General features: G+C 58.0%; 7 protein-coding genes across 7 annotated transcripts, besides 6 other annotated features; all 7 read right to left on the bottom strand.

Moving 5' to 3' along the window:
* Positions 1-253: 253 nt before the first annotated feature.
* Tco025E_06608 (NADPH cytochrome P450 reductase B) lies at positions 254-2,389 on the bottom strand (the record flags this gene model as incomplete). The annotated part of the gene is made up of 1 exon (XM_029373483.1): positions 254-2,389. One exon carries the CDS (start codon positions 2,387-2,389, stop codon positions 254-256), a length of 2,136 nt encoding a protein of 711 aa, XP_029226435.1.
* Positions 2,390-2,429: 40 nt separating this feature from the next.
* Positions 2,430-2,475: a microsatellite.
* Positions 2,476-2,742: 267 nt separating this feature from the next.
* Positions 2,743-2,772: a microsatellite.
* A 19-nt stretch (positions 2,773-2,791) lies between these two features.
* On the bottom strand, positions 2,792-4,051 carry Tco025E_06607 (putative RNA binding protein; the record flags this gene model as incomplete). Its single annotated transcript, XM_029373482.1, has 1 exon — positions 2,792-4,051. One exon carries the CDS (start codon positions 4,049-4,051, stop codon positions 2,792-2,794), a length of 1,260 nt encoding a protein of 419 aa, XP_029226434.1.
* Positions 4,052-4,157: 106 nt separating this feature from the next.
* Positions 4,158-4,187: a microsatellite.
* A 323-nt stretch (positions 4,188-4,510) lies between these two features.
* On the bottom strand, positions 4,511-6,004 carry Tco025E_06606 (uncharacterized protein; the record flags this gene model as incomplete). The annotated part of the gene is made up of 1 exon (XM_029373481.1): positions 4,511-6,004. One exon carries the CDS (start codon positions 6,002-6,004, stop codon positions 4,511-4,513), a length of 1,494 nt encoding a protein of 497 aa, XP_029226433.1.
* A 136-nt stretch (positions 6,005-6,140) lies between these two features.
* Positions 6,141-6,177: a microsatellite.
* Positions 6,178-6,202: 25 nt separating this feature from the next.
* On the bottom strand, positions 6,203-7,078 carry Tco025E_06605 (Low complexity protein; the record flags this gene model as incomplete). Its single annotated transcript, XM_029373480.1, has 1 exon — positions 6,203-7,078. The coding sequence occupies one exon, from the start codon at positions 7,076-7,078 to the stop codon at positions 6,203-6,205; it is 876 nt and encodes a 291-aa protein (XP_029226432.1).
* A 41-nt stretch (positions 7,079-7,119) lies between these two features.
* Positions 7,120-7,151: a microsatellite.
* Positions 7,152-7,489: 338 nt separating this feature from the next.
* Positions 7,490-8,803, bottom strand: Tco025E_06604 (RING finger protein 32; the record flags this gene model as incomplete). Its single annotated transcript, XM_029373479.1, has 1 exon — positions 7,490-8,803. The coding sequence occupies one exon, from the start codon at positions 8,801-8,803 to the stop codon at positions 7,490-7,492; it is 1,314 nt and encodes a 437-aa protein (XP_029226431.1).
* Positions 8,804-9,119: 316 nt separating this feature from the next.
* On the bottom strand, positions 9,120-9,425 carry Tco025E_06603 (uncharacterized protein; the record flags this gene model as incomplete). Its single annotated transcript, XM_029373478.1, has 1 exon — positions 9,120-9,425. One exon carries the CDS (start codon positions 9,423-9,425, stop codon positions 9,120-9,122), a length of 306 nt encoding a protein of 101 aa, XP_029226430.1.
* A 145-nt stretch (positions 9,426-9,570) lies between these two features.
* Positions 9,571-9,596: a microsatellite.
* Positions 9,597-9,731: 135 nt separating this feature from the next.
* Positions 9,732-11,252, bottom strand: Tco025E_06602 (uncharacterized protein; the record flags this gene model as incomplete). Its single annotated transcript, XM_029373477.1, has 1 exon — positions 9,732-11,252. The coding sequence occupies one exon, from the start codon at positions 11,250-11,252 to the stop codon at positions 9,732-9,734; it is 1,521 nt and encodes a 506-aa protein (XP_029226429.1).
* Between the last annotated feature and the right edge of the window lie 225 nt (positions 11,253-11,477).

Raw genomic sequence — 11,477 nt, 5'->3', positions numbered from 1 at the left:
AAGGAGATAAAATAGCGAAACACACCCTTACCAAAAAAAAATAAGGGGGGGAGTACACACACACACACAGCTAAGAGAGGCGCACATGCGTCACTCACTCGGGTTCTACACTGTTTTTGCGTGCGGGCCCTTTTATAATGCAGTAGCGAGCGGCGTGAAAACAACTCCATCGTTGCAGCGTTCGCCTTCTTTTTTCTTCTCCTTTTTATTATTTCGCACTGCCTGGGTGAAGCTCCTGCGCGTGCGTGCGCGCTCAGTAGACGTCCTTCATGTACCTACGCTCCTGCTCCATTTTTTGCAAAAAACTTGTCGCCGCAGGTCGCGTCATGCCGGCGCCCTGCAGGAGCCTCACCAAGGCCTGGTCCACGCTCCTCGCCACGCGGGCGGCGTCCCCTGAGAGGTAAATGAGGCAGCCGCCCCTCGACGTCGAGGTGAGCAGCTGCCTGAGGTGTTCCTTGTGTTTCTCGACAAGATGCGTCACGTAGTACTTTTCGGGCTGGTCGCGACTAAACGCGACGTCAAGCAGATAAAGTAACGAGGAAGGGGACGCGTCGGCGGCCTGAAGTGTTCCCTCGCCATGGAGGCACCAACCCTGCAACTCCTGCTTGACAAAATACTCCGTCGCACGCCGCTGCGCCCCAAAGAAAAGAATCATCGGCCCACATGCAGCAGCTGGCTGCTTCCTTCGCAATGCCTCTCGCCGGTAACAGAAGCCCACCATAGACGCAATGCCGGTACCAACACCTATCATCAGCACCGGCCGCTCACCGCATTTTGCGGGAAGGTGAAATGTTGATTTGCGGATAAACGCCGTAATCTTTTCCCCGGCAGCAATGCGTTCAAGGTAGCGCGAGTTCAATCCATCGGGAAGGACACGAATAAATGCCTCCACTGTGGTGGGGTGTGTCAGCATGTCGGACGCAATCGAATAGAAGCGTGGCTGCATCCGCGGCATCATCTCCAAAAAATGCCCCACCGGCATACAGCAGCAACTGGGGAACCTGTTCAGGTAATCCAGCACAGTGCGATAATGAGAGGAGGAAGAGAAGGAGGAGGAGGAGGCAGAAGTAAGGGATGGCGTTGGAGATGCTGCTGCTGCTGCTGTCATGCTTCGTGCTCCATCCTCGTCATTTGCCTTTGCACCTCCATGCAGCAACTCCATGAAGCAGGATTTCTCCTCCGGGTCCGAGCAATATTTCGCCAACACTCGCAGCAGCGACTTACGGGGCCTTCCACACAAGTCCAAGTAGCGCTCAAACACGGTGCGCAAGGCAACACGTGCAGGAAACGAGTTTTTTAACGAGGCCCGCGCGCGTGCGTTGGCAGCCGTGCAGAGCTCTACCGGCGTTGCCCAGGCTTCCTCAGTTATCTTCAACTGTCGTCGATACGCCTCCACCACCGCGGGTGGATTGACCGGGTAGATGCCCAGATGATCGCCGGCCTGATAACTCGTCGTGTATCCCGCAATATTTAAAACCAAGTGCAGGACGTAAGAGCCATCCTCACGCCGCGCGGTACGTGGCGTCTTTGCCTCCACTTTAAACTGCGCCGGATACTGCATCGACGGTTCCAGCAGGGACGGTGGGGGCGGATACGGCAACGCACTGGTGGGCTTATCAGGCGTAAAACGAAATACTAACTGTGGCTCGGGCGGGACATCCGAGCCAGCCGCCAATGCCACTCCGCATTGCTCCTCCAACGCCTCCATGAGGGTTTCTTGCCATGCGTCAAAGACGTCGTCCTGCAGCGGGTTACGCGCGTCCCCAAAGCCAGCAGGCAACATCTCCGTTCCACCACCCGCCTTCAAGAGCAGCCTCACCTCAACGCCTCCTCGACAGTAGTACTTGTAGGAACTGTCGCCCAGGGCAAATACGGCGTACATTAAACCATCAAACGCTTTTGTCCCGCTCTCGGCTGCCGCCTCCAAGGCCGCCTGCATTTCAGCGTAGAGGCGAAAAAAGTTCACGGGTATTTCGCCCTCCCCCGTCGTTGCGACAACAAACACAAGAATGGGCGGGTTCCCCTCCGTGCCCGAGGTAAAAAGGCGCTGTTGATGGCGGCGCTGCAGCTTGTACTGGTCGAGGTAATCCCAACAGGAGGGGTCCACAAGTGCGGCCGCAACACCGCGCCCCTTCAGATCCGTCACAAGGCCTTTGGCGTAGGCCTCGGCGCTGCCAGAAGTACTCCCGTAGAAGACCATTACTCTGGCGTCTTTGACGGGCTGTTCGCCGGAGAGTTCCTTCTGCGTCCCCAGAACTGCGGCGTACTTGGCGGCAAAGGCAGCATCCGGGGGGTTAGCGCCACGGCGTGACCTCCACACACGTGAAGCCAACACCACACCCGAGATGCCGGCGACAACACCGACCAGGGCACCCCACCTACGCCACATCGCCCTTGCGGCTCAGCCCCCAACGAAGCCCATTCGAGAGAAGAAGAGAAAGAGAAAAAACAACAAGAACAAAGGCCAAAAACAAACTACCTACGCCCTCGCTGCAACCCCATCTTCCCTTTAACACACACCGAGCATGCCACACACGCACACACTGTCTCTGTATGTCTTTTTTTTTGTTCTTTTATATTAAAAAGAGAGAGAGGAAAAAAAAAATGGTTCATCTCATCTTCTTTTTCTTTTCGCTTCATGGCTCCCCGCCCACCGGTTGTATATCCGTAGTAGGCACCTTTACGCGGGTTTACACGATTATTTTTCCCCGCCCCGCTCTCTTTTTCGTCCTCCCAGTCAACAGAGAGAGAGAAAGAGAAAGAGAGAGTGAGCCGCGCAGACGGGTGCACGCTATTTCTCTGGGTTACGCATCTTGCGTTTCACCGGGGCTCGCGGCCCTGACGAGGGGCGGCTCTTTTTGCCCTCCACTAACGGTCGCAGGTCCTTTGGTATTTTCTTGCGCGGGTTCGTCACGACGCCCATCCACGCAAACTCCCCCTCCGCGTTGGCCTGTCGCCTGGGACCCCTTTCCTCCAGACGCGCCTTCTTGTTTTTCGTTCCGCCGCCGTGGAGGGGGTTGGTCGTGGCCTGCTCCTCCCGCCTCCGCTTCTCCCGCCGGCTTGCCTTCGTCGCGGTCACGGCTTTCGACTTCTGCACGTGGACAATTCGCACCTCCCGACCGTTCAGCAGACTGCCACGGGTAGCAATGGCCCGCGACACGGAGGCAGGCGCGTGGAACTCGACGTAGCCGAACCCCTTGCAGCTGCCCGTGTCACGATCCCGAACGAGGCGAACGCGTCTCACGTCTCCCACCCCTTTCTCCAGGAAGAAATTCCACACCATTTCCTCGTTTGTGTCGTAGGCGATATTGCCTATGAATACAGACGTCTCCGGCGCGTACGCCCGGCTCTCAGCGTCCATGGCAGTGACCACAATGTGGCGCCCGTCCACCATTACGCCATTCTGCTCCAGCGCCTTCGCCACAGACGCCCCGTCCTTAAACAAGACATACGCCACCGCACTGTACTGGTCACCCTTCTTGATCTCTCCACGCAGCACACGTATGGCACGGCCCACACTCTTACCCTTGCTACGGCCTTCCTCCTCCCCGCTTTCCAGCGCCTGCGCCCGAACTCGAACACACTCGATCGTCCCACAGTTCTTAAAAACCTTTTCTATCGTTCGCCGCTTGACGTCATTCACGAGATTCCCAACAAACACGGTGCGGCTTTCCTCCTCCTTGTTATCATGGAGTGCATGCCGCAGGTGCTGTTTAGACGCCTTCCTTTGCTTCTCGGTGGTGGCCCGCTCCTTGGTCTCCTCGGTGAGGAGCACCGTCTTGAAGACGTCGTCCTCAGCGTCCCTCTCCGTCGCGTCATCGGTCTTGTGTGTGCCCTTTCTGGGCGCAGCTATTTCCTGCAAACGCAGGCGCTGCTTCTCCTTCCGGGTGGCTTTCTTCACCTGCGGCGCCAACGCAAAGAGATCAAAGGCGGCCTTTTTTACCGGCTCGAATAAACCGGAGGCCCCTTTCGGGGCGCCGGCTGCATGCGTCACCCCCGCCGTCGTCGAGGACGGGCCGGGGGATCCAAACAACTCCGCCGTCAGCGACATTTGCAGCCTTGGCCCCCAACTTTTCCCCGCTTTTTGGACTTGCACGACGGCTCTACAAGGCAGACCGGGCGGGGGAGAAGGGGTACAAAGGCGCAGAGAAGGCGCCAAAATAAAAAAAATAAAAATAAAAAAGAAACAGAGGAGCGGGCGAGACATATAAAAAGAGTCGACCGAGTTGTCGTGGCGGCATGTTGCGCAACATACCGCTGAAGAAGCGGGGTACATCGGGTGATGAGATCCACGCAAAACACAATCGGCATGCGTCGTAACTTCACTCGCCCCGCTGCACTTAATCACATCTAAGGAACGAATAACAATAGTAATAAAGGGCAGCTGAAACAAGTAGCTATCATAACGAGTTTGAGAGGGAACTAAAAACGAGATGAGGTCATTTCGGTTTTTCAACCATATAGCATTAGCAAGGGCTAGTGGTATAGACATACACACTCAGGCCTTTTACTACGCTTCGTTTCTAGCCACTTTGTACGTCTTTTCTAGACGAGCACGCAGGCTCCGAAGCACCTCGCTCGCACTGCTGCAGCGATTCTCATCATTCGATTGCTGCGCCGGCCCCGTAGCAGGCGCTGACTCCCCGCAGCTGTGAGGCTTCGCAGCGAGTGGGGAGGACGAGGCTTCCGGATGGCCTTCGGTTTCTCCCACTGAGGGCACTGTCGGTAAATTCATCACCGTCTCATCTTGCAACAGCGTCTGCAGGGCGGAGCACGGCTCCTCGGCAATCATAACTGTGTCCACGACCCTGGCAAGAACACTGTTGGTATGCGACAAGGTGTGTAAGCCCATGTCCAGCTGTCGCTGAAGTCCGTCGGCTCTTTCGCTAAGCGCTTTCAGGCGTTGCTCCAGCGTCGCCACCACGCGTGCCTCACGGCGCACAAGTCGAAAGGCGTAGAGGCGAGAAAAGTAGCGCCGCGCCAACGCAGCGAGGCTGGTGTGATGCAAATGCGGAATGAGACGGATAATACGACGCCGTTGACGCCGGTGCGGAAGAATATCGCGCCACGCCCTGAAGTAGGAGCTGGCCAGGTTGCGGCATAGCTTCACTCGCAGCACATCCAACGCCTTGAGACGCATTGCGGGGATACGGCGCCGGCGGTGGGTGTCAATCCACTTCCGAAAGTAGCCCCCTGCCAGAAGCCTAGCCGTTTTTTGCTCCAAGAGGAGTGCCCCACGGGCCCGGCCATTGACATTCCTGGTGGACTCTGAAAACCGCACCCAGGCACGCAGGTAGCGTCGTGCAATTCCACGACAGGTGAGGCGAAGCACCGCGTCGGCGGCGGCGGCGGCGGAAATCCGCCGCTGCAAGCGCGCCTGTGACTTGGACGCCGCAGCGTGGATCCACTGACACCAATACCTAAGCAACAACCGCCGCCCCTGCGCCGCGACGAGCCCAGTGAGGTGGCGCCGCCGAGCCAGTTGCCTCCCACGGAGTGAAACATAGCGCTTCCATCGCCGCAAGTATCGCCGCAGCATGGTTTTCCTTGTGTCTGCCAGCAGTAAATAACTCCTGACACGCCTCGTTCGGTGGAGCAGCCAGGGGTTGTAAAACGTGGCTATAAGCCTCTTCGCCGTCACCTCACTGAGCTGCTCGGCAAGCTCCACCTTCCTTGCCCGCTCAACCCGCCCAAGCCGGCACTCCACATTCGCCACGGCATCCGCCATGGTTGGCATGGACGGCTGAGCGTGGTGGTGGATGGGGCGGACCTGAAGCCGCAGGTCCGCAGAGAGGCTATTTAGCACCTCGCCGTGCCGCTTCAAACCACACTCGCTACGGGCAATCCCCTCCTCCGCGGTGCGGCGCAGCGTCGCCAGCTCCGCCGCCTGAGAGCGTATCAGCCGCATCATGTCGGCGAGGACGTCGGCAAGCGGCGCCCCGCCAATCTGCAGCGCTAACGATGGGGCGCCATCGCCCTCCGAGAAGACGCGGTCGGCACTCATCCCCCGCCCCAGCACTGAGGGGGAAGCAAAAAAAAAAACACGGCCAAATTCCTCACGGCCACTACCATCAGGTTAAACGATGCGAGAGAAGAGGAGGTGGGGGGAGGCACAGGAATACCCCGCACGCAGCAAACCAGAAAAGAGAAGGCAAACGGAAAAAAAAAAAGGAAAAGCTTCAGCGCAGGGAAAGCCCCTCACTCAATTGCAGTTCTCCTCCTCTTCCTCCGCAATAATGGGCGGGCGGCCGTGCGGTTCTTTTATTCGTTTCTTGAATTCCTCGTGGGCTTGATGCCAGGCCCGCTGAAATTGTTCTCCCCGCAGCGCCTCTGCGCCGCTTCTGTCGGCGAGTGTGCGGGTGTCGACGGTGGTCCGGTCCGTCACAAAGCATCGGTCCCACCACAGCGACATGCCCACCGCCACCGGCTCCTTGACGAGCTGCACCACCATCAGCCGCAGAGACCTGCTCGGGAGCGAGTGCAGCTGCCAGCACCCTTCCACGACGTCGCTGTCAAGCTTCACAGGGTACCTGAAGACGCATCGGCGCTCCTCCTCGACGCCCCTCGTACTAAATGTTAAGACACACACAGAGCCGCCGTCCGGCCGTTCCTCGGCGCACAACCGGAAGTTCACTATGTCCTTCGCCTTGGTGGCCATTGAGGGAAGTATAAAACTCACAGAGGCGGTGTCCCGTGTCTGTGACCAGAGGTGCGAATCCCGCTCACGCCCGCCGTTGCGCGTCAGGTTGTTGTACATCATCTCATCCTCCTCGGCCTCGGCCTCGGCGTCGTCCTTCACTTCCTTTGGGGCGCCTTGCTGCGAGGGCGGTTTCCCACCCGGCGCAGGATCCGCGCGCGCCGTGGCGGCAGCGGCAGCGGCACCACTTCCGCCCGTAAACGGGGAAGCCGTCGCCAGCGGCGGTGACGCCTCCATGTGCACCCCGCCCGGGCCAACCGTGACGCGTGATGGGTACTGCAGCCGCGTCACGCACGGCCTCCCGCTCTTCGCTCCCTCGTCCCCGCCGGAGTCATCGCTGTCGCAGAATTTGTCCCACTTCGAGTAGTCCACACCCGGCATGGTATTGCTTCTTGTTGCGTCTGTCGCAGAGTCGTTGGACCAACAAGAAAAAATTTAAAAAAATAAAAAAAAATGGCAATCAAAGCGAAACGTCGATGGGCGGAATAACTCCCAATTTGTGTGTCCATTTGTGTATGTGTGAGAACAGGCAAGAGAGAAGCCGCGTGGTGAACGTGTGTACATATTGCCGCAGGCATCCACGTGCACGCCAGCTGGAGGAAGCCTCAGCAAAAAGAAAAAGAAAAAAAAGAGGCCGCAGCAGCATCAATAGCAACAACAGTAATATATATCACCAAGGGGAAACCCGGCACATTCGGTGCACAACCTCTTGTACATCGTCACAGAGGTGCATGCGACACAAGACGCAGGACAAAAATAGAGAGAAAACGTGTCTCGGCCTGCTGGAGAGGACTAGTAATCCACCTTCACATAGGCTGAGCGGCAGAGTGGACAACGAGGGATGAGTACAAGATCACTTTTCTCCACCGCCTTCATCTCAGTATAGCGCTCAAACGCAGAGAGGCATGCATCGTGGAAGCAGTGCCCACAACTCAACAAGATGCCATAACGCGGCCCTCCCACCTGCGAGGCGGGTGGCTCACTACATCCCGCACGCGTGTTGCGGGCTGGGCTCGGCGGGTTTGTTTCCTGAGAAGGGCGTGCCTCAGACGTGCTTGGATGTCCTTCAGTCGACACCGGCTGCGCTTTTATAGTGACGTGCCTGGTGTGCCTGCCTGGCAGTTGCGATGACGTTTTCTTCTTGCTTTCTGTGGCACGCCGCTGGGCCATGCGTGCATCGTACTCGCGTCGAAAGGCCGCAACGACATCTTCTCCTGTGACGCCCCTTTGAGAGTCGTCGGCGTGTGGGTTGCGCTCAATTGCGCCAAAGCAGATGGGGCAGTCCAACGCGCCTCCCGCCGCCGCCGCCGCCGCATACGCCCGCGCACGCAGCGCATTCCACTCCTCTCTCGTTGTGCACTGCGCAAGCGCGCGCTGCAGACGGAGGTCGATGCCCTCTAACATGCTGGCCCGCTCCCGCTCACGGCGCTCAGCGTACGCGGCATACGTGTTGGACAGCCGTGCCAGCCGCTCTCGCGCGTACTCGCCAGAGAATTCGCTGTCACTCTCCAGTCGCAGCTTCACGTACGCCTTGCGTGCCAGGACGCGGCGAAAAAAGGCCTGAATCTTTACAATTGCTGCCCGCTGTGCCATGGCCTGACCCGCGTAAAAAATGCGCTTGTGGTAGTGGCTGCTGCGGCACACAGGGCAGCAGAGCGGCGTCGCATCCAACTTGTCGCGCGACCGCCTCGCCAGCTTCTCAAATTGGCGAAAGCATTGCTCATGGAAGACGTGTGAGCAACTTAGCAGCACCTGTCCCTGCTCCATCGTGGCGTAAAAAGGCTCCTGGCAGATGCAGCAGGCATTGGCCCCGAGCGGCACCGTGAGGTTACGGCGCACCGCAGTACCTTCAATTCTCGTCCACTCCTCTTCCGTGGGGGCCGGCGGCGGCAGTGGAACAAGCCCCATTTTCTGTGCCAGCGTCAGCCGGCCGCCAGGGAGCGGCGGCGGCGCCTCCTCTAACGTCGGCAACACACTACTCAGCAACGCCCCACGCGAGAAGTGCTGCTGCAGCGCGACGGCGCTCCAAATTTGGAGTTTTTCCTTGCGTTTCCCCATGCGCGGCTTGGCGCCGATGGAGGGAAGTCCGCCGCTCTCCGCAGACATGGGACCGCCTCTGGTAAGCGAAAAGACAGCAATGGCAACGGCAACGAAAAAAAAGAGAGGCAGGCAGGAAGGAATAAAATCGAAGTGCCTCCGCCCACAGACACACACAGACACAGACCTCTGGAGAAACCCCAAGTTCCCACTCGAGTGGGAGGGGAGTGACATATCCTCCGCCAAGCGCTTTGGAATATGCGAGCAAACAGATGGGTATGCGAAGCTCAAACCACCGAGTCAGACGCCCAGTGACACAAAAATCTTTCACTGTTCAACCGGAACGGCGCAGCGCGGAAGAATATGCACCCCGCCCCGCCGCAACTCAGCCAAACAGAAGGGCAAAGATGATAACCGCCGTGTTCACGAGGATCAACGGCAACCGCAACAAGGTACGTACACTACTCAGCAGGAAGGCGAGTTGCATCTTCAGGGGGGAGGTCGGCGGCACACGCGCAAAGGCGTCCCCAGCGCCAAACGACTGCGGCACATACCCCGCATCCCCACCCTGCTCTGACATTGGCGTTGTGGCAAGGCCATACTTCGAGAGGAACCGCCGCTCCGACAGGATGGCCATGGCGTTGAGGCAGAGAAGCAGCGCCTGCGCAATGCTGGCAAGTGAGAACCCCATCGTTAGCTGACTTCCTCATGCAAGCGAGCAGAAATCAAATCGACAGAAAAAACGCGAATGATGACAACAAAGGGGTAAAAAATTATTGTTATTAAGAAAAAGGAAACATGTGCAGCCGTCGGGCTGTGGTGCCAGAGAAGTCCACAGCGAGAGAGAGGGAGAGAGAGAGAGGTGATTTTTCACAGGGGGGAAAACAGCGCGAACAACACAGCAGAAGCAAAACCAAAACCAAAAACAGACAAACGGGTGGTGGCGGTGGGAAAAAAGCAACAAATCAGGGTAAATGCTAACCGCTCCAACAGCACCTCAAGCCTCAAGAGAAGAAGGCGACGAACGCGCTGAAGTGGCAATTTGTGCGGCAGCTCGTTCCGTGGCTGCTCCAATGTATTCCTCAAGCAATACCTCGGGTTTCGCGGCGGGCGTGGCCTCGGCCGGCGATGCCTCGCCTACTGCGCCGCCGCAGCCGCCTCCACCAAGCACCACGAGACGAATGTCATCGGTGGGTTGAAGCACGTCTCCAACTTCCAGGCGGACCATGTCTCCCAGCGTCCACTGCTTCCCAGCAATGCGAACGCCGTTACGCCCATAGTTCATGAGCCAGAGGGATTGGCCCTCCTCACCAGTTTCCCCATTGCCATCCAACTCATGCTTCACCGCAGCGCCCGCCTCGCCGGCGACCCGTTTGGGATTCGCTGGAAACACCGCAAGCGAGAAATGATGGGGTGAGATAAATTCAGGGTGGTTTGTATAGGCGGAGAGTCCAATATGAACGTTTGTCACAGTACCATGCGCGGCACTTGTGACGCCAGCGTTGCGGCCAAAGTGCAGGAAGCGTCCTCGTAACGGAATCACTTCTGAGGCCGCAGTACTGGACGAAGTCAGCCTTAATTCCCAGAAATTAGTTGGAGCCTCTTCTACAGTTGAGGGTTTCCATCCAAGGTCATTCACAGGGTCCAGCATGGCGGCGGGAAGTTTGACAGGGTCCACAAAGGGCGCTGTCTCATTGATGGAGCCGGGTGTAAACCTTTCCGTCTGTATTCCGCGCGACTGCAGAGTTTGCCATGGACGACGGTAAAGGGCAGTCAGCGTGTCAATAAGCTCGATCCGTTGTTCCACATTTTGCTCAGCAGCAGAGACAAAGACCCCAGGCTGCAGATCAATATCGGCGCTCCATGGGTCATCCGAGGGCTGCATCGCACCAATGTCTACTTCCTCCGTCGCCTCCTCGCGTGGTCGTACGCGACCGCGACGCCACTCAGGCGTGGGCTCTCGCTTGCCTGCTGTCATGGCCTGATTGTTGACTTCAATCAATGTCCGCCAAGCGAGGACGTTAATGAAGTGGTTTGACATGATCGCCTGCGCCTCAATATCGTTCAGCTGTGCACGATCCTTGAGCTTCATCAGCTCTTCTATGATGGAGCCAGAGGAGAATTTCCCTCGCTGCAACATCTCCGCCGAGAGACCCGCCACCTGAAGGCGATCTGCGGCCAACAGTGCGGCCAACGTCGTCATGGGCGCGGGGGACGCAAGAGGCGTGGCCGCCTTGGCGACATCTGCATCCCCCGCCTGGGAACCTCCCGTCTCCTCGCGCGGCTCCATCGGAGGCAAATGGAACAGCTCCGCAATGTTAAGGGATGACGCCTCCACGTCAACCGCGTCCGACACCGCGTCACTAACAGAAAAGGGCGCCGTGCCTTCCGGGACCTTCGGGAGTAACTCCGGGAAGAGGTACATGGGTGGCTCGTAGCTGGTGGCGTGCTGCAGCGCCAGCTCACAATCCCCCACTAACGGGACCAGCGATTCCGCCCCACGCTGCATCCCCTCCATCCTGCTTGTTTGTTTCCCGGTTTGGGATCTTTTCTTTTCTTTTTTTTTCTTGCCTCCGTTTATTATTATTACTACTTCCCGCTCCTTTTTTTATTCGTGAGGAATACAATATTCCTTTCGCGCCGCCCTTCCCTCCTCACCCCGCTCTTTGCACGGCGATGGGGTGAAAAAATGAAGGCGAAGGTGGCGTAGGAAACAAAAGCGCGGGACAGAAAAGAAAAGAAC

Source organism: Trypanosoma conorhini (genome assembly GCF_003719485.1).
Source record: "Trypanosoma conorhini strain 025E chromosome Unknown Tco_14.4_contig_00454, whole genome shotgun sequence".
NCBI lineage: Eukaryota > Euglenozoa > Kinetoplastea > Trypanosomatida > Trypanosomatidae > Trypanosoma > Trypanosoma conorhini.
Note: the sequence above shows the minus strand (reverse complement) of the source record. Positions and strands in the feature narration are given on the sequence as shown.